General features: G+C 47.5%; 2 protein-coding genes across 2 annotated transcripts in view; both read left to right on the top strand.

Moving 5' to 3' along the window:
• The first annotated feature begins 371 nt into the window (after positions 1 to 371).
• Positions 372 to 7,654, top strand: C2H2orf72 (chromosome 2 C2orf72 homolog). The gene is made up of 3 exons (XM_049769327.1): positions 372 to 981; positions 3,791 to 3,904; positions 6,526 to 7,654. Exons 1-3 carry the CDS (start codon positions 372 to 374, stop codon positions 6,663 to 6,665), a joined length of 864 nt encoding a protein of 287 aa, XP_049625284.1. The 3' UTR covers positions 6,666 to 7,654.
• A 10,299-nt stretch (positions 7,655 to 17,953) lies between these two features.
• Positions 17,954 to 25,576, top strand: part of PSMD1 (proteasome 26S subunit, non-ATPase 1) — a 95,385-nt gene continuing 87,762 nt past the window's right edge. Inside the window, exons 1-4 of the mRNA XM_049769301.1 lie at positions 17,954 to 18,106; positions 21,415 to 21,458; positions 22,939 to 23,012; positions 23,129 to 23,298. Of these exons, the coding sequence (XP_049625258.1) occupies positions 18,091 to 18,106; positions 21,415 to 21,458; positions 22,939 to 23,012; positions 23,129 to 23,298 (304 nt within the window). The 5' untranslated portion in view covers positions 17,954 to 18,090. The remainder of the gene's footprint in view (positions 18,107 to 21,414; positions 21,459 to 22,938; positions 23,013 to 23,128; positions 23,299 to 25,576) is intronic.

The following is a 25,576-nucleotide window of genomic DNA, read 5'->3' as shown; positions in this document are numbered from 1 at the left end:
TGCCCTTCCTCCTATGTAGGTTCAAGCGTCCCTAAACTGTATAAAGACTGTCCAGAAAGATTAATGGGGGGGGGGGGGAAGCACGCTGGGGAGCCCCTGACCTCTTCTTGCTTGTCTCAGATCTTCCATCCGTCCGGTCCTCTCGTCGGGATCCTCGCGGCGCCCCGCGCCTGCTGCATGCAAGCCGGTTGGCCGGGCCGGGCCGAGAAGCCGGCGGCGGGGTCAGGCTGCTCGGCCCTTAGAGGGTGTGTGGGAGGCGTGTCCTGCATGCGAGACCGGGGCGCCCCCGCCCCACGAGGGGCGGACAGGACAGCTGGCGGGGCGGCCTGCGCCTCTGCAGAGCTGGGCTGCAGACAGCGGCGGCGGCGGGCATGGAGCGCGAGCTGGAGGCCCTGGCCCCGCGCCCCGCCGAGCCGCCGCCGCCGCCGCCGCCGCCTCCGTGGCAGGCGCTGCTGGAAGCCTTGGGCGGCCGCGGGCAGGTGCTGCTGGTGGGCGAGCTGTGGGAGCGCGAGCAGAGCCGGGCGCTGCTGCGGGACTTCGCGCGGGCGCTGTTCCCCAGCGAGCCCGCGGGCCGGGGCGCGGAGCCCACGATCGCCGGGGTGCCGGCGCAGGGGGCCCCCGGCCGGGCGGCCACGCGCGCCATCCGCTCGCCTCTTGTCTTCGTGCTGTGCCGGGCCGCGTCGCTCGCCGCCCGGGAGCCGAGGCGCGTCGTGCGGGAGATGCTGCGGGACGTGCGCGGGCGGCGGCGGGCGGGCGCGGCGCTGGTGGCCGTGCTGGTGGCCGAGGCCGAGGCGGACGACGCGGGCACTCACCCTGCGTGGGCCATGCGGCGGCTCGAGGCTCTGCTGCGCTCCGTGTTCGGCCGCCAAGCGGGGGGGCCCGTGCTGGCCGCCGCCTACCGCCCCGATCGCCCCGCGTCCTGCCTGGACGTCCAGGCGGCGGCCTGCCGGGCTCTGCAAGCCGCTGGGCCCCTGCGACCAGGTGAGACGCCGTGGTGGGGAAATATAAAGGGGGACGGGACAGTCACAGTCACAGGGCAGGCAGAGTGGGGGTGTCCCGAGTGGCCAGGGCACTTGCAGGGGTGTTAGGAGTAGAGGTGGGGAGTGGGATGGAGGGGAGATGGGCCAGCTTGCAACTGCCCAGTGGAGGGGTTGGCAGCTCCCGCCCCTTCTAGGCCTTCACACTGGTTGGGAAAGGTCCAGGGTGGCCCAATTAAAAAGTCCTGCGGGCTCCTAGGAAGAAGATAAAGAAGAGACTCGGTGTGAGGGTGCAGGACAGGACCTAGAATGTTCTAGTGTTTCTGGCTGCCCACCCAAGTTGGGCCACCCTGCAGTATCCTTGGTGGACATCGAGGAGCCGAGTGGGGGAGTCTACACGCACCTGATCCATGAGTTTGGATACTCAGAGCCGCCTGCAACCCTGTCTGTCGGGTTACAGGTGCTCCCCGCGTATGGACATTGTTAAAATGAGGGTTGGAGGGGCTGGAGAGATAGCATAGAGGTAGAGCGTTTGCCTTGCATGCAGGTCTGTGGTTCGAATCCAGCAATCCCATATGGTCCCCCGTACTCACTCACTCACTCACTCACTCACTCACTCACTCACTCACTCACTCACTCACTCACTCACTCACTCTACTGCAGCCTTTCCTCCAGCCTACCTTGACAGGCAACGGCCTTGTAGGCCAGACTATCAGTGGAGCAGGGCTGTTATGCAGGAGGGCTGGGCCCCTGCCCCTGAACCTTCTCACCCTTCCAGAGGGTCTACTTGCCCTCTGTGCCAGGCTGCCAACTCTTCTTGCCAAGAGTAACCAGCGCTCAGCCTCCACCCCCTTTCCCCACTGCTGGGGTCCCCCACCATTTCCAGTTGCCAGACTGTAGTCAGGGAGAGTTTCAAGAGAAACAGATCTACCTGTTTCTCAGCAGCAGCCTCCACGCCCCCTGTAGCCCCCTTCTGTTGAGTTTGTGAGGAAGCGGCAACATCTGGAATTCAATCCACAATTCAGACTTCTGAAAAGTTCCTACAGTGTCCACAGATAAACGGTTGCCCCTTCCCCATCTAACCCCCAAGCGGAGCAATTGTCTGCCCCTAGTAGAAAGTGTTTGGCATTTCTGACTGTTGAAGACTCAAGTCCCCAAAGGACTACGCTCGGATCCCCAAAGCCCAGCCTAAGCTGGTCACCAAAACTTTGAAATATTTCCATTTTTCCCCTCTGAGCAATCCCATCACTGAGGACAGGGCCTCCTCCTCCAGTAAGACTTCCCTGACCCCCCAATCACCTGCCAGGTCAGGCATGAAACCGAGAGCCTTTTGTGCTTCTGTCCCTCTCCCCAAGCTCTCTGTAGGTTGTTGCTTTCCCTTGGGAGTTTAATCAGCACTCTGCTACTATTTCCTGACATCCTGCCCAGCATGCTTCGTGTGTGTGTGTGTGTGTGTGTGTGTTTGTGTGTGTGTGTTTATGTATGCACATGTGTCTGAAACACTAACACTTAGGAAATGTCACCAATTTGCAAAGAAAGCATTCTCTTTTTACTATGCCGACCTCTTTTCTACTTTTATAAAAGAATGTGAAGTGATAGAAAACCTCTCTGGAGTGAGTGATCGAAGGGCAAGAGTTTAATGGGACTCATTTACACAACTCTTCGAGCACAAAGCCATTACCCAAACACCTCCTGACCTAGGGGGTCCGTGTTGCCAAAATTTTCTAGCAGTTACTTCTGACTTTTAAATTTTCTCCATCACTTTCACACTGCTTGGTAACTGTTCTTAAACTTTGGGATCTCCCTGTTATGGCAGTGCCCCTTTGTCCAGTCTGTGTCTAGCTCAGCGGCTGCCTTTGCATTACTAAACAAAGGCTGCAGGCTTTTCAAAATAGGTCACAACAAGTAAACAGGCATTGGTAAGGATTTGCCAGCAAGGATTTTCTCTGTTTTGGTTCCTTGGAGCTCTTTTTGTTTTTATTTTATTTTAGTTTGGGGGGGGTCACACTTGGTGGTACTCAGGGGTTACTCTAGACTCTGTGCTTAGAAGTATCTCCTGGCAGGCTTGGAGGACCATATGGGATGCCGGGATTCGAACCAGATCTGTCCTGTGTTGGCTGTGTTTAAGGCAAATGCCTTACTACTATGCTATAGCTCCGGCCCTAGTTTTTATTTTTATTTATTTATTTATTTATTTATTTGATTTTTGGGTCACACCCAGAAGTGCTCAGGGGTTACTTCTGGCTCTGCACTCAGAAATCACTCCAGGCAGGCATGGGGGACCATATGGGATGCCAGGATTCGAACCACCATCTATTCTGAATCAGCTGCGTCAAAGCAAACGCCCTACCTCTCTGTGCTATCCTTCTGGCCCCCCTTCTTGTTTTTAAAGATTGTTCCTGTTGACTCCAGTCCTTCTAGAATCATTAGTAATGGTTCTGAGCATGATTATCAAAGGGAAAAAAACCATGAACTCTGCCTATGAAGAAATCATTTGAATTAGACATTATACATATTTTCTGGGATGCTGATGATTTGTGGTTTATTTTATGTCCTTTTTTTGTTGTGGTTTCCCCCACATAGTTTTTGTGTGTGAGAGTGAGCTGGAGGGGTCACTGGTATAAAGCAATCTTTGGAAAGTGTTTTTAAAATACAAAGCCCTCGCCTGTTTGGCAAACCAGAATATGTGTGTTTTTCCCATCAGACCGTGGAAACTGGGGCAGTTGACAGTTGGAGCTGTTAGTCTGCTGAACAGAAACTCTCAGTCATGCCAGCTGCCTCTGATCCATTGCCTCTGGGACTTTGTTTTTTAGCAGAAGAAACACTGGAGAGACGGGGCCTCCCAGCCCTGCTGGCCTGCTTTGCCTGGGGTGGCTGGAGCCGGGAGAAGGAACCAGATGCCACCTCTTCCGGTGGCCCAGCTCAGGGTGAGTGTGTTACCTTCCTGGTCACTGGGAGCCATGTGCATGGGGTGGTGGGGAGGGAAGTGGCCTACAGCATGGAGGGGAGCACCCTCCAGGGAGCACGTTCCATGTGAGTGGTGCCACCATACTGACTACCAGGCACACTGACTGCCTCAGCAGAGCTCAGGCCTGGAGGGATCCTCCTCCTGAAGGAGATGGGGATGGGGCGATCATGTGGGTGTGGCTGTTGTACGGGTGGGGTCAGCCATTGTAGGGGAGTCTCTGATCTTTCATATCCTAACCTTAGGGTCCAGCTGCCATTTGCTCTGGACTACTGGATCTTTATTTGGTTAGTTGGTTTGGTTTGGTCTGGTGCCACATCCGGCAGTGGTTAGGACTTAATCCTGGCAGTTCTGGAAGACCATATATGGTATCAGGGATGGAACTGAGATTGGTTACGTACAAGGAAAGTGCTTACCTCTGTCTGGCCTCTGCAGACTTTTATATTTAAAAAAAAAGCTTTTGAGGGGCCACAGAAGTGGCACAAGCGATAGATAGGGCATTGGCCTTGCACGTGCTAACCTAGGACAGACTGGTGTCCCATATGGTCCCCCAAGCCAGGAATGATTTCTGAGCACATAGCCAGGAGTAACCCCTGAACGTCACCAGGTGTGGCCCAAAAAGTAAAAAAAAAAAAAAAAAGCTATGGACCACACTTAACTTTGCTCAGGGTACTCCTGGCAGTGCTTAGGCATCACTCATGGAGGGGGTTGGGAGAGCCTACTTAGTTCCAGGAATCGAATGCAGTTGGGCTGCATGCAAGGCAAGCACCTTACTTGCTACACTATCTCAGTGTTGGGGAATTTTGTTAAGCACCACTGGATGACCATGAGAGGAGACTCTATGAGCTGAGGTCATGCTCAGACCAAGGGTGTAGAGGGGATAGAGCGATAGTACAGTGGTTAGGGTACTTGCCTTGCACACAACCTACCTGGGTTCAATTCTGGCACCACATGTAGTTCCTTCAAGAGTGATTTAGAAGTGATGCCTCAGCCCAGAGCCAGTTGCAGTCCCTGAGCAAATATGGTATGGCCCCCTCATAAAAGTGAGGGGTTAGCTAGGGATATTGCTCAGGAGCCAGGATGCTTGCATACTCAAAGACCCAAGTTTAGTCCCCAGCACCATTTGACCCCTTGCACACCACTTGGTAGGTATCTCCCAAAAGTATTGAGAAACAAGAAGTGGTTGGGGTGAATAGAAGTATTGGGACAGTTGGAACCAGAAGGGGTCTCCAGATCTAAGTCTATCAGGAACATTGAGAGTCTGAAAGAGGGGGTGGGGGTAGAGGTGGCAAGACTGTGGGGCACAGAAGGATCGGGTCCCCAGCCAACATATTATCATGTATGCATTTGGTGCGCCATTTTGAAATCTGCTTTCTTTATCCAGTTCTTAGTGTGGCTACAATATTCCACAGCCCAGATGTTCTGCTGGCAGCATCACATAGAACTTTTATTCCTTTGTTGAGATTATTGTTGATTTCTGTGCACTTGTAAGAATTCTCACAGAGATATACTATGCACATGAGCCATAACTGTGACCCCATCGTTTTAAATGGCCTCATCCCATCCAAAGGCTGAGCCACACTCTCCTCCACCCATCCCTCTGTGGCTGTTCGAATCTGTTAGGACACTTTTAGCTGCAGGTGAAGTATCCACAAGCAGGTGTGGCTCTGTGGCAGGCACTGCCCATATCACCCATCAGAGCTCCCTGGATGCTAGCACCCAGGGTGACCTCCAGCACACCAAAACCAAGAATTCAACCCAAGGTCTGATGACACCACTGATACCCATAAAGGATCCCATGAATTCATCTCTCACCTAGAGTCTACACAGCTTCAGGACTCACTGACCAGGGCTGTGGTAAACCCCAACCAGGACCCAGGTTCTTTCCTACTCTCACCTGGGTCACTCAGTGCTATTGCCTTTTTAGATCTCAGGATGGTGACATCAGGTCCACTCATTCTTCCTACTTATTTGGGGAAGGGAGAAAGGGAGGGAGTTGAATTTTAGGGCTACACCTAGAAGTGTTTAGTAGCTATTCCTAGCTCTAGGCTTGGGCACCACTCTTGAGGCTGACATCCAAAATTAATTCAGAGCACCTTAACTCCAGTACTATATCTGGCTTCCTTCACCCTACCCTACCCCCCAGTGGTCCTGAGGACCCAGCAGTCAGGAATGCTGGCTTTGTGCTAAGAAATCACTCCTGGCTGTGCTCAAGGGAACATAGAAGGTGCCGTGAATTGAACCCAGGTTAGCTATACTATTGCTCCAACCCTGATCTCCCCTTTTTTAAAAAATCCTCCCAAGTGGTCATCAGGGCCATACCCAGAGGTGTTAGGGTGGGGGCTCCAGGGCTTTCCCCAGCAATGCTCAGGGAACTATGTGGTTCTGGGAATCAAATCTGAATCAGCCTTTGGCCCTCCTTGGCCCTGTACTCTCTCTCCACTGGTTTCTTTTAGAATAGAATGCCAGGTACAGTCTGCTGGCTCAAAACCTGCCAGCTTTCAAAGATGTGGATGCAGAATCAGGTATTTGTAAGTTCTCTTTCTCCTCAGCTTCTGCCTGTGACTGCTCTCCCTGTTTCAGGTCACTGCAGGGACTCTGAGGAGGAGCTGGCTCTGACAGCCATCACCCCCAATGGACACTGTGACTATCCCTCCAAAGACCACCAAGCCTGCAGAGAAGCCATGAGCACAGCCATGGAGTCCAGGGGAGAGCCGAGATGAAGCTTCAAAGTGCAGCAGGGACCTGTGTGCAGAAAGACCTGTGTCTCACGGGTCACTGTGGAGAGGCTGCACCCAAACAGCCACCAGCCAGGCAGGTGGCTATGCCCAGCAGGCACGACCTACCATCTTGCTCGCTCCCTACTCCCAAGCAAGGAGAGGAGGTCTTCTTGGGGCATCCTGGGAGTGTTTGCTCAAGGATTCATCATTCCAAGTATGGTTGGAGAAAAGCCCCCACTGGGTGTCAGCAGATTTGGACATGCAATCTTTGACATGGCACTTGGCCTTTGAGGCTTTTGTGTTCCAAATACAGGGGGGCTACCATACCCCTGTGTATGTGTGTGTATGTATGTGTGTGTGTGTGTGTGTGTGTGTGTGTGTGAGAGAGAGAGAGAGAGAGAGAGAGAGAGAGAGAGAGAGAGAGAGAGAGAGAGCTAGAAAGGGGCATTTGAGAAAATACTACAACTATGGGCACTCTTGGCATTGAGACTGCATCTTACCATACACAAAAGTGCCTCCTAAAAGCCCAGAATTGTTTCACCAGAAGTGCCAGTCAGGGCACTTCCCTTCTCCCTGCCCATCCAGGAAGAGGTCCCAGAACTAAGAACCCGGCTTCCTGGGGCTTGGCACCCAACAAGGCCCAATAAAGCCTGCTCTGCTCTAGAGCCAGTTGTGCCAGTGCCAGCTCTGGGCATTTTTCCAGGCCCAGGACGTGGAGAGCTGAGAGCTTGGAAAGCACCACTCATCTGCTCTGAAGGATGCAGGACCTGCCTGCGGCCTTACCAGAAGGTGTATCTGATATAGGAAAGCCAGTGCCCAGGACTTGCTTGCAGTTCCAGGGTCTGGCACAAGGCCAAGGTCAAAGCAAACTTAGCTCAGAGGTGCCACAGTTTGTCTGTGCCTACAAGTCGGAGCTGAAGATGGTCCCCTCTGCACCAGGAAGGCCCCCTGTGAACTAAGGGAGGCTGAGTGGAGTGGCATTGGAGAAATCCTGGGGGATCTGCCTTTTTTTCTGTGATAGGAAGCACAGTATAGGGGAAGAAGCTAAACACACGGTTCATGCAGCTGGGCTTGCAGGGTGCTACAGAACTGATTTCTCCCTAACAGCACCAGTTTGAGGGAATCTGGGGCCCTGAGGCCCAGTGAGAAAGAAAATCACCCCAGCTCAGTGCCTTATTTCTTCTCTCTCAGGGAGCCTTGTTCTATTCCTCCGGGGTTCTCATGCCACACTCTCAAGGAAGATTAGTGGCAGGAGGCCCTGAATAATGCAGGCTCAGCCCATGCATTTGGGAGATCCCATGGAGGGGGACCCCCTGCTGATGATCTCTGCCAGCAGAGATCTGTCCTTTGTTTTCAGATTGGGACACCAGTATTTTTGGAAGCTGCTATATTTTTCTATTACTCTATTCATTTCTTTTGGAATGATTTCGATTGGGAGTGTTATTACTTGGTGAGAAAAAGCAAGAAATTTTTTTCAGTTTTGAAATTTGAGTTGTTTGGGGCCAGGGACTAGAGAGATAGTACAATGGGCTGGGTAACTGTCTTGCACATGGCTGGCCTGGGTTCAATCCTTGTCATCTCTTATGGTCCCCAAATTTGCCAAGAGTGATTCCTGAATGCAGAGTCAGGAAAACACCCTGAGTACTGCTGTGTGTGACCCAAAAAACAATAACTTAAATAAATAAATTTTAAAAATTGAGGTAGAAATTATAAGACTCCACCAAGTTTAAACATGGAGTCTCTTGTCTGTCCCTGGGACTTGGGAGATGAGATGGCACTTGGAAAGGCTGGTGGTGAGGTTTAGTGAATGGGTGTGATACCAGGGATCGAACCCAGGACCTCACACTTAGAAAATGTGCTCAACTGCTGACCTACAACTCTGGCTAATAAAAATCTACTGTTCTGAGGAAATGGTGGGCTGTACTGTCATCTCCAGTTTGCTACTTTGGGAGAGATTTTAAGGCCCTATCCCACCACCTCACTGCAATCACTTTTTTATTACCACTCCTGGAGTTTTGAGATTGTAGGCTCCAATTTAAAGGTTGGTTTACAGTTTTACTTGAGGGGCTTCTACCTCTGGAAATGCTCAAGAGACCCTATTCAGTTCCAGGGATGGAACTGATCACATATGATGGGGCCGGAGAGATAGCATGGAGGTAAGGTGTTTGCCTTTCATGCAGAAGGACAGTGTTTCTAATCCAGGCATCCCATATGGTCCCCTGTGCCTGCCAGGGGCGATTTCTGAGCCGAGAGCCAGGAGTAACCCCTCAGCGCTGCCGGCTGTGACCCAAAAACCAAAGAAGAAGAAGAAGGAGGAGGAGGAGGAGGAGGAGGAAAGAAAAAAGGGATTTCTTGAGAGGATAGCAGTAAGCTTGACATTGAATAGGGATATCTGAATTTCTTACCCATTCATTCCCCCTAGATGGTTTAACTAGATGGTGTTCTGGGCCAGGGCTCAAGCAACCTTTTATGCATTGGATTCTTTCTCTCCAAGACCCATGGCAAATAGTAGCCCCTGGTTATCCAACCAAACCTTCCTTGGCCCTGGGTCCCAGGCCCCCACCTGGATTCTGACTATCCCTCCTGCCTGGAGAGAAGCCAGCAAGGCTGGCCAGGAAGCAGTATCCACACTGGGTCACAGGAAGAACTGGGGTGTCTGAGACCTGCAGAACTCCCTCCTGATGAGCTTGTTATGGGTCAGGATGGAGAAAAAAATAGACTGAGGCTTGGGAAGTGTAGAGAGACATGAGTTGAGGTGGTGGGGAGTCTCCACAGGCCCCTCAGGACTCATGGCCTGGGTCAGAGATTTCTGTCTGCTTCCATGTAGGCACAGGCCAAGACCAACTGCTGGTTACACCCTGGTTCACCCCCAGAATCTCACTCTTGGGGACCTTGCTATAGATAGCTCTGGACTAGAGTTACTAGGGAGCCAGGGGGAGAACCTTATCTAGAGTCTCCCCTCAACTCCCCATTTACCGGGTCCATCTGCACCTTTGAGGGGTGAAATTCCTCAGGTTGGCAGCTTTGATGGAAAACCAAACTTGGTGCAGCTCTGCTTAGGCCTTGAGCCTAGACCTTGTCAACATATTTTGTTCTCCAGAGTCCCTAACACAGAACCAGGTCTCTGACCTGTGGCCCTCAGTTCCTTCTCTCCCTCACTGAGGGATGGGGGTGGGGGTGAGGGTCTCTTAAGATATGATGTTGCCTGAATCTGTACCCAACTTCTACTACCAGAAAACTGCCATTCAGAGTTTCTATTATTTCAGTTAATTCTGTTCATTCGGTGTCCCTCAGGTGAACCATCTCCTCCCCACCCCTAGTTCTGTGGTGATCAGTGATCTCAGCTTTCTCTTCTGCCATCTTGATCTTCTCCCCCAATTAGGCCTTGGAATGCTAATTTTAAGAGCCAGGTCTGAGGGCTAGAGCCAAGTCTAAGAGAGGAGTCTAGCGCCCTCTGTTGGAAAGAAATAGAACTCCAGGGCCCCAGAACTTCGGATTCTCTCTAGACAGGCACTTGAGGAAAATTAACAAGTAATACTGGGCCCGGAGAGATAGCATAGTGGTGTTTGCCTTGCAAACAGCCGATCCAGGACCAAAGGTGGTTGGTTCGAATCCTGGTGTCCCATATGGTCCCCTGTGCCTGCCAGGAGCTATTTCTGAGCAAAGCAGCGTGTGGCCCAAAAACAAACAAACAAACAAAAAAAATACAAGTGATACTAATTCTTTTTTTTTAAAGGTAATTGATATTTTATTTTATTTATTTTATCGTGACAGCTTTTTATTCTTTTATAATATCTTTATTTAAGCACCATGATTACAAACATGTTTGTAGTAGGGTTTCAGTTATAAAAAAAAAAAGAACACCTCCCTTCACCAGTGCAACATTTCCACCACCAAAGCCTTCCTTTTCCATCCTACCCATCCCCTGCCTGTATTTGAGACAGGCATTCTATTTCTCTCACTCACTCATGTATTATAAATACAAAAACATTTTTCAGAATTTTTGCTTCTAAAATAATATTTTCTTAGACACTGATTTCAATAAACATAAACTCCTCCCTGGCACCCACCTCACAGTTGCCCTGGGCATGCAGCCCAGGGATAGCCCTGGAGTCTAGGAGGAAGGAGATGGAAGGGTATTGGGTTGACCCAAGCCCCGCACCCCCATAAGCTTTGTAAAAAGGCCTTTGGCATGGAGGCCTGCCATTCCCCATGCTGCAAAAGCTCCCGGCTAAAGATTCAGTAACACTGATTCTTTATGGTGACCACAGCTGTATTTTCAGGGGAGGTGGGGCAGCCTGAGGATCATCCTAAATAGCCCTCTTAGGCCCCAGGTAAAGGCCTGGCAGTTTGGTACATCTAGGAATACTGGGGATCAATTCAGGATCTCACACACTACAACTTGACCCCTACCCCCAATTTTTTAAATAATATATTTAAAGTTCCCAATTTCCAAACTATTAGCATAGTCACTTGATGTATTCTTTGGGTTTGAGGCAACATCCTGTGGTGCTCAGGGGTTATTTCTGGCCCTGCACTCAGGGATCACTCCTGGCAATGATCAGGGGGGAACCCGTGGAATGCCGGGGATTGAACATGAGTCAGCTGTGTACAAGGCAAGGTCCCTTCACCTATCCCTTGTACTATCATGCAATCCTATCATAGCATTTCAAATAAAAAATTTCTTCTGAACCATTATATGTCTCTATTTTTGGGAAGACGGGGTCACACCTGGCAGTATTCAGGGGTTACTCTTGGCTCTAAACTCAGAAATTACTCCTGGAAGACTCAGGGAAGAGATGCCAGGGATCAAACCTGGGTTGGCCATATGCAAAGCAAATGCCCTATCCACTGTGCTATCACTCCAGCCTCCATTATATGTCTTTTGAAATCTTGTAAGAATTTTCTCTTACAACCCAATTCAGATACTATATTGTTATCCCAAATACTTGCTCTGTATTTAAATTTTGTTAAATTTAGAGCTGAAAAAATTAGTCATATACTCAAATTGCTCCCAATACTGAAGTTTTCCAAATTGAGGAAATTTGAATTTAAATTTCAACAAAATGAGATGAAAAATTTATTAAAGTTGGTTTCTGTGAAGCTCCCTACCCCCTTTTTCTTGGGGGGAAGCTGGGACACATCAGGGTTTTCTCCTGACTGCTCAAAAAATCACTCATAGTAATACTCAGGGACCAAATGTCATATTAGGAATTGAAATTAGGGCTGCTCTAATTTGTGTTAAGACAAACACCTTAATCCCTGTATTATCTCTCCAGTCTCCTTTTTGTTTTTTTAATTATTTGATTTTGGTTTTGTGGGTCACATCAGCAATTTTCAGCTTGTTTCTGTGCTCAAGGATCAGTGCTTGGAGAACCATGTATAGTTCTGATGGAACCAGTGTTGACTGCATGCAAGCAGTTTTTCTCTAGTCCCCTTTTATATTTATTTTTGTTTGTTTGTTTGTTTGGGTAACACCTGGCAGTGATAAGGGTTTGCTTCTGGTTTTGCGCTCAGAAATTGCTCCTGGCAGGCTGAGGGGACCCTATGGAATGCTGGGAATCAAACAACAGTCAGTCCTGGGTCGGCCGCCTACAAGGCAAACACTCTAGCACTGTGCTGTCTCTCCAACCCTATATTTGTGTTTTGTCTGGGAGGTCACACTCAAGATGCTCCATATTCCTGTGTCCTGCACCCCACTTTAGATGCTCTCTGGTATTTATGGCAGGTATCTAGGATGAGGGCAATGGGTCTAGAATGCAGGGGAGCAAGCAGCGACCTCTTTCTATCTGCCCTCTCCAGCCCCTCTCCCAGACCAGGTCATCACAGAGCTTGGAAGAGGAGGGTAGCGGTCCCTGCTGAGCTGCCTAGCACAGCTTTCCAGTAGCCCAAGGTAGGAACTACCCTCCAGGGCTCCCTAGGATGGCTGGGGGGGGGGGGGTGTCCTTCTGACCTCATTCACCAGGACCCACTGACCCCTGAAGCCATTTCTAGTGGAGTCAAAGCTTGTGCTGAAAAAGTAGGCAGCTTGCAAGTGTGTGCATGAGGGATATAGGGCCCATGGTTAGCTTGGGGCTAGATGCTAGGTGGTGACATCAGCTCCAACTTTATGGAGCGGGCATGGGGCTGAGCCTTTGATCTTCACCCTCCCCTCCAGGAGGCCTGCCCCATAGAGTGACACCCACTGCACTAGGGGAGGTACAGCAGGAATTTAATGTCAACCCCCATGCAAGCTCACAAATCAGCCAAATCCTGGTTTGCCAGGAGAACCACTCTGGCTTAGATCAAAACTCCAGCAGGCAGCAATTGGTCTGGGCTTTAGGGGGAGGAGAGTAGAGCTTCCAAAAGGATCCTGCCAGGAGAGGCGCTGCTGAAGAAAGGGCACACTGACTCCCTGTAGAGAGTTCACAGCTGACCTCCCAGCCAAGTTGGGTCACTCATAAAACCATGGGATAAGTTTCTAGCCAACATGCTGGGTACAGGGTGAGTTTTGCCATGTCCAACTCTTCTCTGAACTTAAATTAGAGCTGATGGTGGGGCGATGACTCTGCATGTGGGACCCTTTCAGGAATGACCCTGGACACTTCAGGTTTGGCCGAAACCAAGAGAAAGAGAGAAAAAGTGAGAGAAATGATCATTAGAGAGATGGTAGAGAGATGATAGAGAGAAAATGATAGAGATAAATTGATAGGTGATAAATACATGATATGTATAGAGAGATTAATGAAAAAGATAGATAATAGAGATAGGTAGGTAGGTAGATAGATAGATAGATAGATAGATAGATAGATAGATAGATAGATAGATAGATAGATAGATAGATGATAGAGCTTTTTAAAAAGTGCTGGTTCTAGCTCTCTGAGAATAACCATTCATGCCTCACCCACATATATGGTGACACTGGGTTACCAAGATAAATAGATAAATAGAGCAGTCATATTCCTGAAGGGTTTCTCATCCAGCTGAGACCTGAGCAAGAACTGCTTACAGAGCCCACTGGGTGGGGTGTTCAAGGAAGACTTCCTAACAGAGGTGCTGTTCGGTAATCAAAATAAGCCCTGTTATTTGTGGCAGGAGCTGAAGGACAGCACTGAGACTGCGGCTATCATGCCTTGCAAGAAGCAGCAGGACTTCATGAAACAGTGGACAGAGCTGAGCAGAGCAAAGGAGGCTGGGATGGAAGAGATTGAGGGAATAGAGGGAGAGAGCACAGGCCAGGGAGGGGAGGTTGGAGGGAATCCCCATAGATGGCTAAGGGACATAGCCAGGAGGTGGTGGCAAGGACAATCCCAGCCTCCATGTCAGAAATGCGACCACATCTCCATTGAGACTGTTGTCTCTTTCCAGGTGGCAAGAGGTGAAAAGCAGGCCACCTGTAAATTTTTGGGGGGAAGGATAGATATGCAGTTCAGAGGCTATATGGTATGTGGTGGATTGAAAAAGCGAATCTGCTATGTATAAGGCAAGCATCCTCCAGCTATTGTACTGTCTTTTCAGCCCTCCACCTGGCAATTTAAATTTTTGTTGGCAGTCAGATCTGTGGTGCTCAGGGCTCCGCACTTAGGAATCACTCCTGGTAGTGCTCAGGGGACTCTGTGAGGTGTCAGGGATTGAGCCCAGGTGAACTATTTGCACAACAAACATCCCACCTGCTGTATTATAGCTCCAACCCTTTGAACATACTTTGAACAAGTTGCCAATGTTTTACATCTTCATTGAAATGTAACAGACATATAGCATTGTTTTTTTGTTTGGATTTATTTATTTGGGGGATTTGGCCATACCCAGAGATGCTCTGCACTCCTTGTGGGGGAGCATGTGGGATGCTTGGGATTGAACCCAGGTTTGAATCCAGGTTGGGTACTTGTAAGACAAGTGTCTTACCCACTGACTTAGTGCTTTGGTCCTGACGCTATATTTGTTTTAGGGCTGCAATATATATATATATATATATATATATATATATATATATATATATATATATATATATATATATATATATATATATAAGGTAGGATGAACTTAATCTATTTTAACATTCATTTCTATTTCCGGATTTTTCCTGTGATGCGAAATAGAAAGAAAAATTATCTGAGGGCCAGAGAGATCATATAGCAAATATTATATATATAGCTTTGCATGCAGCCAACTTGGGTTTAATCCCTGGCATTCCATATGGTTCCCCAAACTCTCCAGGAGTGATCTCTGAACATAGAAGCAGGAATAATCACTAAGTATCATCAATGTGGTTCCTTCTACCCCCTCACACAAAAAAAATTTCCCTAGCAGCTTAAAAATAGGCAATATTGGGGCTGGAGTGATAGCACAGCGGTATTTGCCTTGCATGCAGTCAACCCGAAATGGACCCAGGTTCAATTTCCCCAATCCTGCCAGGACCGATTCTGAGCACAGAGCCAGAGTAACCCTGAGCACCACAGGGTGTGGCCTCCCTCCCCACCCCCCACAAAAAATAAGGCAATACTGGATCATTAGGTATATACTATAGGCATATATGCTATAGTCACCCAGAATCTATTGGCCTTGGGTAATAAGCATTTTGGGCAGAGAGAGCACCCTGGGTAAAGCACTTACCTTGCACGCAGCCAACCCTGGTTCAATCCCTGGCATCCCATAAAGCCTCCTGCCTACTGCCAGGAGCGATCCCTGAGCACAGAGCTGGAGTTAAATCCACTACGCAAAGACAAAACAAAACAAAAATTTTAAAGATTGCACGTGACATCCGGTTTCTGGTTTTGTCTAGAAAAACCTTAAATTCTCATCAGAGCAACCCTGCCCTTGGACAGGGGGACACTGAAGTCTTCTGGCAGTCATTGTTGCAGACTCACTCTTCATTTGGCCACAGTCATCACTATCCCCTATTGCCTCTTTGAGATCCCTATTGTCTCAGAAGTCACTCACCATCCTACTATGTGAATATGTTCTCAGGTAGGTGACTTCACTGACATCTGTCATCTGTAGTAGAGTATTTGGTTGTTGTTCAAGGAATCTAGGGTGCACAGGGGCTTTATGTGAGGTATGGACCCATGGGTTTCTGTAAAATGAAACCCGGTGTGCAATATTTGTTTTTCATGCACATCTCCAAGAGCAGTGTTTTCTGCTCAGAGACTGAGATTAGCCTTTGCCCAGTCTAACACAGATTTACGTGAAATTATGACAGTCCATCACACAAGTCAATAGGCTAGTGGCTCATGTCTATCAAATCAATGGATAAAGAGCAGATTCCAAACCCAGGATAGGTTTACCGTAATGGGGTTTAGGGCAAAGGGGTAAAGTGAGTCAGAGTTATGGTATCTTTCTACAACTTGGTAGTTATTACAGCAAAAGCTGTGGTCTGCTGGCTTAGGCCCCAAACTTTGGAGGCATGAAGCTCACAGGTAACAGGACATCGCAGACGGTGTGCGATATTACATAATTAGAGACAGATGACTGGTGTTGTTTTGTTTTGGGGTCACACTTAGCAGTGCTTAGGGTTTACTCCTGGCTCTGTACTCAGGAATTATTCCTTGCAGTGATCAATGCACCATAAGGGATTCTGAGGCTTGAACCCTAGTCACCTGCTTACAAAGCAAGCATCCTACCTGCTGTACTAATCTCTTAGTTTCAAGGCAAATGACTCTCATTTGGGGTCAACACAATTTGGGCTCAACACAACTGTCCACATAACTTGGGGTGCTAAGTCTTTAGAAAGGACTCCCCCATAGTACAGAAGATGCATGTGGCCAACAAGTTATATCCCCATGCTCCACCATTTCCTGAGCCAGGTGTTGCCTGACTATTCATTCTGTTTTCCCACCCACCCCATCCACCCAAAAGGGGACACTGGCCTAGACTGTCCATCCAACCTCCAGGGTTTGATAATTTCATACACTGTTGCCGTTATTGTTGTCATATACAGTCACACCAGTTATGCTCAGAGATTTCTCCTGGTCCTGTGTTCAGGGATCACTCTTGGCCATGCTTAGGAGACCCTAAGGGTACTGGAGGTACTAGGTGTACTGGAGAGACTACAAATTGATCTTCAACATGGAAGGTAAAAGCCCAACTGGGGTTGTACGATCGCTTGCGCCCAGTATTTTTTTGTTGGTGATGGTGGTTTGTTTGTTTTGGGACCACACCCATGCTCAGGTGTTATTCCTGGCTCTGTGTTCAAAAATCACTCTTGGCAACCTCTCAGAAATCACTCTTGGTAAGCTCAGGGACGGGAGAAATAGCACAGCAGTAGGGCAGTTGCCTTGCAAAAGACAGGTACGTAGTCATACCTGGATTATATCCCTGACACATGCATGGTTCCCAGCACGCCAGGAATAAGCCCTGTGCATAGTCGGTGTCCCCTTTATCCCATAAGTAAATAAATAAAATCCAAGATCCAGTGCCTATGGGGAAGAGGAGAATTGGTCAACAAGGAAAACTTACTTTTCCCTTTGGAGACTAAGAGGTAGAGGGGCATGAAACTGGTCCTCCTGCATGCAGAACATGCATTCCCCACATTGAACAATCTCTCTGGCCCTTTTTGTCTCTTTGGAGCCCATATATTGTCTAATATATTGTCTAATATATTATATATTAGTATGTATAATAATACATATTATGCTTCTGATTTGTAAGTCTGTAAAGTACAGTATTAGCTACTCTAAGAATAAATAAAGTCTTCTCTTTCAACTGTATAATACACCAATGATCACTTACAGGTTCGCTTGGTAACACACACACACACACACACACACACACACACACACACACACACACACACACACACACACACACACACACACACACACACACACACACACACACGTTCTATGAAAAAGTCATTCGGCTTTGGAACATGCGTCACTGTCCCTTTCCTAAAAACATTCTTGACTCGCTCCTCCCCGCGCGGCCCCGCCCAGAGTGTGCGGATGAGGCCGCTGCAGTGACACCTCCCAGGCAGCAGGTGTCGCTGCACACAGCAGCCGCACAACTCCCTAGCACTCTTTCTCCCAGCCGTGGCGGGTATATCGGTGGAAGTGGGTGGGGAGGTCCTTTCTCTAGGGTGTCCATACTAAATCCTGACCCAAGAGGAAATAAATATTCCTCCCATCCTGGCAGAGTCTACCCCTTAGAAAAGTATAAAAAATATGGAGCTTTTTCACATCATTACTAAAAATTTGGGGCTGCGAGGAAGCGCCACTTCGGGAGAAAGTTGGTTCGTGGGAGCAGGCGGCGCGGCGGGCAGCCCCGGCGAGGGAGGGTCCTTGCGAGGAGCGAGCCGGCGGCCTGGGACGGCGACTGACTTGAGTAAGCGGCGCAGCCCGGGAACGAGGAGGCGCGGCGGCCCCGGCGAACCCCTGGAGCTGACACATCGAGCTCACGGCGCGACCGGCCCGCGAGACAGCGAGCGAGCGGGCGACGAGTGCGGGGCGCAGCCATGATCACCTCGGCCGGTGAGCTCCAGCCCGAGGGAGGAGCCGCCGCACCGGCGTTTAGCTGAGTCAGGGCCGGTGACTGGGCAGCTCCCGCGGGGCGCCGGCCTGCGCGGGCCCCTGGCTCCCCACCCCGGCGCCGGGGATCGGGGGGTCTGCCCGAGACACCCCCGCACCAGCCGGCTCGGCCCGCCGTCACACCCCCGTGCGGGAAGCTGGGGGACGCCCGGGGGCCCTTGCCGCACCCCGGCGCTGCTCTCGGGGAGCCTCCCCCGCCCCCCCCGTTTCCTCGCAGGGGCCGAGGCTCCCGGGAGTCTGCGGGGCGCCTTTGTGCGGGGCAAGGCCTCCTGCAGCCTCCGATCGACGGGTGCAAGGAAGTTGGGGGGCTCGGGATCGGGGGAGCCCAGGCAGCGGCAGCCCCCCTAAAAGGTCCCAGTCCCATCTCTCAAAGGAACTCGACCCGCGGGTCCAATCCGTCCAGTCCTGCCTGTCCGTCCTCAGCCCGCAGCTGCTTTCCTGCTGCCCCAGATGCTCATCAACCCCCCTGCACCCCCTTTTTCCACACTGCACCCCAATCCCCAGTCTCCCAGTCGTTAGCCTCCCCGAAATTTACACACACACACACACACACACACACACACACACACACACACACACACCTGCTTCCTCCTGCCCCAGAAGCTCATCCTCCCTGCACCCCTTCTTGCCACACCGCCCCCCAATACACACACAGCCCCCCAATCCCCAGGCACACACACACACTGCCCCCCCCCCCAATACACGCACACAAATCAGGCTGTCATCGCGAGCTGGATTTGGCACGGGAAGCCCGTGTTTGGCTGTGTTCTTAGACCCCCACCCCGGGGTTCAGCTCAGAAGTGTGTCCCCAGGATGATTCGGTGGTGGGATGCTAGGACAGGCACCCCCTGCCCCGTGCTCATTACTGTCTTTTCCGAGCCTGCATCCCCCCCCCCTTTTTTTTTTAATTAATATCTTTATTTAAGCACCATGATTACAAACATTTGTTGTTGGGTTTTAGTTTTAAGAAAGAACACACACACCCTTTCAGTGCAGCGTTGGTGATGGGAATTTGCACCCCATTTTCTGCCCTGCCCCACCGCATCAGCTCTGCAGGAAAGGGGAACAACGAGGCCCCCTTTGCCCTGTGGATCAGAGTCAGTGCTGGTTCCTGTTAGACCCGGCTATGCCACTTTGCTGGCCACTAAGAATCGAGGTGACCCTTCTTTCCCCGTACCCCCAAGGGAAGTGGAAGAGATGCAGGTAGTTGGTGAGGGTGTGAGATGGAGTGGGTTCAGATTTGGTTTGGGAATTTTGAGGGACCATAATCTGTGGTGCTCAGAGACTATTTCTCTTTCTCTTTAGTTTCATATAGACACACCCAAAAAATAATGCATAAAGTTTTAGAATAGTAGATCCCACCCTCCTCTTATTTCCAGATAACCATCTTCAACTTCATCTTAAAAGCTGTTGCTTCTGGAGCTACTTCCACCTTTGTAAATAATACTCATAAATTCTTATCATCTGATTTGATTGTTTTAGATTGTCTGCTGGCTATGTCTTATGAGATTTTTGTTTAAGTCTCCTTAAATTTTCCCGCTCACCTTCCAATTCAAAAGAGATAATCTATTTTTTTTAAGGTGGGAAGTGTTTATATATGGAATATAGAGTGTAATTTGTGTGGTGCGTTTCTACGCCAGTGTAAATCATGTTACAAATTGGTCTCAACTGAAAATAAGCTGGACAAAAATAAATGTACTAACTACTTCCTTTGGTAAAAGCAGCTCAGATATATTGCTAAGTAGCACGTTTGCTATTCAATGAAGTGTTTAGCCATTTATAATATGTTTAAGTCTGTCTTGCCTGTCAACTAGCTCACCTCACTAGTCCAGAGTTCCAGTGTTTCCTATTTGTCCACTTAGCACACCCCTGGAGAACGTGCCTTAATGTGGGCATCCTGCAATATTTGAGAGATTTTACTTTTTTGCTTTATTTTGGAGCCATACCTACTGATGCTCAGAGCTTATTTCTGGTTCTGCATTCAAGAATCACTCCTTGCAGTGTTCCGGGGACCATCTGGGATGCTGGGAATCAAACACATACTGCTGTGTATAAAGCAATACCTTACCTGCTGTACTATCTCTGGCCTGAAATATTTTACTTTATCTTTTTGTTTTGTTAGTGTTTTGTACTACTCTGAAGTGTTCAGATCTTACTCCTGACTCAGTGCTACTCCTGGGACTTTATGGGGTCCCAGGTATCGAACCCTGTTTGGCCATGTGCAGTGTGCAAGGCAAAATTCCCTTCCTGCTTATTGCAGTACTATCTTTGGGCCTCAGTTTTACTCTCAAAGTTGACTAAAGACTCCCCTTTTTTTTTTTTTTTTTAAGTAATTTTATAACTTTTTTTTTGGTTTATTCTCATTATTCAGAGAAATGCTTCTCTGGTTTGTGTCATTGAATTAAGTTGGTGATTCTCAAACTGGAGTTAGTATCAGACAGTTTTGTGGCCTCGTTTGTCCCATCCCCACCATTTCTTAATCAGGAAATTTGGGTTGGGGCCAAGAATTTACATTTCTTCCAAAGTGATGCAAATGAGGACCACACTTTGAAAACCATTGAACTAAGCAAGTAATGTGATATATGCCCTATCATGAGTTTGATAACATACTTAATTCTAAAAATTAGAGATTAAAAGCATGACCCTTTACAGGATTTGGTGGGAGGCAGTGTCAGGGATTTAACCCAGGGAAATGACATACCTCAGGCATTCTACCACTGAGACACCTCCCTGGCCCTAATGCTTTCTATGTTGTTGTTGTTGTTGTTGTTGCTTTATATGTTGTTGTTGTGTTTTTTCGGCCACACCTGCTGTGGTCAAGGCTTGCTTTTGGTTTTGATCAGGAGACTATTTGTAGCACTGGAGATCAAAACTGGCTGCTATAAGGCAAGTACCATAAATGCAGAACTGTGTCTCCAGTTATAAACAAAAGGGGTTTTTTTTTTTAGGGGGGACAACACCTGGCAGTGCTCAAGGGTTACTTCTGTCTCTGTGCTTAGAAATTTCTCCTGGCAGTCTTGGGACCATGTGGGATGCTGGGGATCGAACACAAGTCAGCTGCATCCAAGGCAAACACCTTACCTGCTGTGCAATCGCTCCAGCCCCTTAAACTTATAGTTTTAAAGAAACGTAATCATTCCTTTCTCACCTCTAAAAATGCTAATTTTACCAGTTAGCATATTTTAATTAAACGTAAGTTTCTAGCTCAGTATAATCTATTTCACAACCATGTTACATCTTTTGTCTTATAGCTGGAATTATCTCTCTTCTGGATGAAGATGAACCACAGCTTAAGGTATCAGTTGAAGCAAAATTAACTAGACTTAATATGAATTCTTTGGAATGGAACTCCTAGAGCATAATATCATTTAAAATAACCATCCTATCAAACTTAGTCCCAGACTTTGAAATTTAGCTCTAGAGGGGACAATATTTTAGCAATAGCAGTTGATTTTCTATAGTTTAGCATCGCTGAAGCATCAGAATGGCACCTTAAGAACCTCTGTTCCGGGGCCGGGTAGGTGGCGCTGGAGGTAAGGTGTCTGCCTTGCAAGCGCTAGCCAAGGAAGGACCGCAGTTCGATCCCCCGGCGTCCCATATGGTCCACCCAAGCCAGGGGCGATTTCTGAGCACATAGCCAGGAGTAACCCCTGAGCGTCAAACGGGTGTGGCCCAAAAACCAAAAAAAAAAAAAAAAAAAAAAGAACCTCTGTTCCGGCTGGAGAGATAGCACGGAGGTAAGGCGTTTGCCTTTCATGCAGAAGGTCAGTGTTTCAAATCCCGGCATCCCATATGGTCCCCTGTGCCTGCCAGGGGCAATTTCTGAGCGTAGAGCCAGGAGTAACCCCTGAGCACTGCTGGGTATGACCCAAAAACCAAAAAAAAAAAAAAAAAAAGAGCCTCTGTTCCCTGTTTTATGAATAAAAAGCATAAAAATGTATTTAATGTCAGATAATTTAAAATAATTTAACTAAGTTTTGGAATCTACTTCAAATAGATACCCAAGTACATAATTTTGTTTATTTAAAAAGAAAAAATATGGGGCCGGAGAGATACCATGGAGGTAAGGCATTTGCCTTTCATGCAGAAGGATGGTGGTTCGAATCCCGGCATCCCATAGGGTACCCCGAGCCTGCCAGGAGCGATTTCTGAGCAAAGAGCCAGCAGTAACCCCTGAGCACTGCCAGGTGTGACCCAAAAAACAAACAAACAAAAAAATTATGATGAATGACATATGGTCAGCTTATTTTATAATGAAGACAGAAAATATGCCAATCTAAGAGAAAGTATGTATTGGCAAATATTTTTTGGTTTTTGGGTCACACCAGCAGCACTCAGGGATCACTCCTGGCTCCATGCTCAGAAATCTGTCCTGGCAGGCTCAGGGTACCCTATGGGATGCCGGGATTTGAACCACCGTCCTTCTGCATGAAAGGCAAATGCCTTACCTCCATGCTATCTCTCCGGCCCCATATATTTTTTGACTTAAATTAGAAGTTCTTATAAATAGGACAGAATTTTTCCATTAATTTGTTGAAATTTGGGTGGGGGAACCATATCTAACAGAGGCTACTCCTGGCTTAGGGGTTAGGAGTTAGTTACTTGTGGCAAGGAATGTGGAAAGGAGGGTACACCCATGTGTAGTACCAGGGATTGAATTGAGGTCTCCCGTATGCAAAGCATGCACTCTGGACTCAGTTTGTTAAAACATTTTTTAAAAGAAAATATAATGGTAAATCTGACTCAGTATTAAATTTTATTTTTATCTTTTATAGGAATTTGCACTACACAAATTGAATGCAGTTGTCAATGACTTCTGGGCAGAAATTTCAGAGTCTGTAGACAAAATGTAAGAAAATTTGACTTGTATATAAATTTGCTGCCATTAAAGTGTCGCATGAATATTCATATTTAGAATTTTTAAGAAAAAGCAGTTTAAAGTAGGCCTATACTAATTTCTTTCAGAGAAGTTTTGTACGAAGATGAAGGTTTCCGGAGTCGTCAGTTTGCAGCATTAGTGGCATCTAAAGTATTTTACCACCTCGGAGCTTTTGAGGAGTCTCTGAATTATGCTCTTGGAGCTGGTGACCTCTTCAATGTCAATGACAACTCCGAATATGTGGAGACTATTATAGGTAATTATCTTTTATTTGGTAAGCCAAATGTTTGCTTATTTCTTGCTCGAGTGCATATGGTATTTTTTTTCTCAGTTATTTTCTGATTACATTTCATTTTAATTAGAAGTGCATATTTCTCTGATTTTATAAAAGCATTTAGAAGGTTTCATTTTTTAGGCTTTTGACTCCATTCCATGCTTTTTTTTTATAAGGAAAGTAGCATCAGTGGCCATAATAATGGCACCTCACAAAACATTTTTAAGAATGACTTTAAGGAGTTATTTAGAAGCAGCTATGGTAATGTCTACTCCAGTTAGCATATTGTTATATGAAAAGTTAAATCAGCTTATTATGAGTTACAAGTGATGGCAGTTTATAGACTTTTTCTGATATAGGAAACCATTATTGAATTGTACTAGGTTATATACCATTCATTCTTCAAACTATGGTTTATTCTACAATTGTGCTGTGATGGGACTAGCTCTGTTTTATAAATGAGGAAACTTAAGTTTGAGAAGGATTGGAACACACAGCTATTAAATAGAAGGCTCAGATTTACTCATGTCAAAATTCATAGTTTCTACCAATAATCTTTGTTTCTTCTTTTTTTTCTTGTTGTTGTTGTTGTTGTTGTTGTTTTTTGGGTCACACCGGGTTGCGCTCAGGGGTTACTCCTGGCTCTATGCTCAGAAATCGCCCCTGGCAGGCACGGGGGACCATATGGGATGCCGGGATTCGAACCACCGTCCTTCTGCATGAGAGGCAAATGCCTTACCTCCATGCTATCACTACGGTCCCTTCTTCTTTTGTTTTTTTTTTCTTTTTCTCCCCATAGTCATATGTGGTGGTACTTGGGGGACCACACGGTATCAGGGATCAAACCTAGGACTTTAACTTGTTTGCAAAATATTCACTTCTGCCCTCATAACTGTCTTTTTTCCTCTCTTTTATATCTTCTTATTGAAGTGGGAGGTAACTCACGGAACAGGGTTTTCTAACTTGTAAGTTGAATCTTCTTTATAAGAGTTTGTGAATTTGGGACCAGAGAGATAGCATGGATGTAAGGCGCTTGCCTTTCATGCAGAAGGACGGTGGTTTGAATCCTGGCATCCCATATGGTCCCCTGTGCCTGCCAGGGGCAATTTCTGAGACTAGAGTCAGGAGTAACCCCTGAGCACTGCCAGGTGTGACCCCCCCCCCAAAAAAGAGTTTGTGAATTTAAAAGGTAAAAATTTCAGATCTTAGATGAAAGAAAAGAATGTATATTCTTTAAGCATATCCTTACGTACATAGTCTTTATTTCACATAACTACAAAGAGCTTAGGGCTGGAGTATGTCCTATGTCAAGAGTGTTTGGGAACCAGAAATACAGTAACAGCAGGCAGGTTGCTTGACTTGCAGTGACCGGCTTCGGTTGATTCAATATCCACACACCCGGTATGTTCTCTTGCACTGCCAGGAGTGATCCCTGAGTACAGAGACTGGAGTGCCACTGGGTGTGACTAAAAAACAAAACTTAAAAAAGCATAGTATAGATTTTTTTAATTATTTTTTCTATGATATCAAGGTTGTTTTTTATTAATGTATTAGATTTTTTAAATTTTATTATTATTAATAATCTGCAGTATTTACCTGAATCCTTAAAAGGGAACCTTTTTGTTTTGTTTTGTTTTGTTTTAGTTTTAGGTTTACACCCAGCAATTCCCGGGTTACTTTTTTTAAAAATTAAGTTAAGAAATTGCAGATCTAGAGTGATAGCTCAAGCAGGGAGGCATTTGCTTTGCATACAGCTGACCCGTGTTCAATCCCTGGCATCCTATGTGATCCCCTGAGCCTGGCAGGAATAATTTCTGAGTGTAGAGTTAGGAATAAACCAAGTGACGCCAGGTGTGGCCCATAAGCAAACAGAACAAAATAATAAATTGGAAAATGTTAAAGTAGTCAAAAGCAGTACCTTCCCTGAAGTGCTAAATGAGATTCCATGTTTACACTTAAAAGTTTTCCTGTAATAGTTTGAACAAATCTTTTGGTAACTACTGTTGCAGTATTATGGCCTGGGACCACTCCCAGCAATCCTGGTGGGATGATTCGGTGCTTGACATCAATGAAGGTATGCTTCTCAGCTTAGCAATTGTTGGGGCCACCAGTATTACTCCTGGTGATGATAGAGGTTGTGGGACATGTACTTGCAGTTCATCTGGCTTGCCCTCTGAGTACTTTCTTCTCCAGGTCCCTCAGTTACAAGACTTCAAGTTGAGGAGCCAGCATGATAGAGTAGGTAGGGTACCTTACCAAC

The sequence above is a fragment of the Suncus etruscus genome, chromosome 2 (assembly GCF_024139225.1).
Source record: "Suncus etruscus isolate mSunEtr1 chromosome 2, mSunEtr1.pri.cur, whole genome shotgun sequence".
Taxonomy (NCBI): domain Eukaryota; kingdom Metazoa; phylum Chordata; class Mammalia; order Eulipotyphla; family Soricidae; genus Suncus; species Suncus etruscus.
This window is presented reverse-complemented; position numbering and strand designations above follow the sequence as displayed.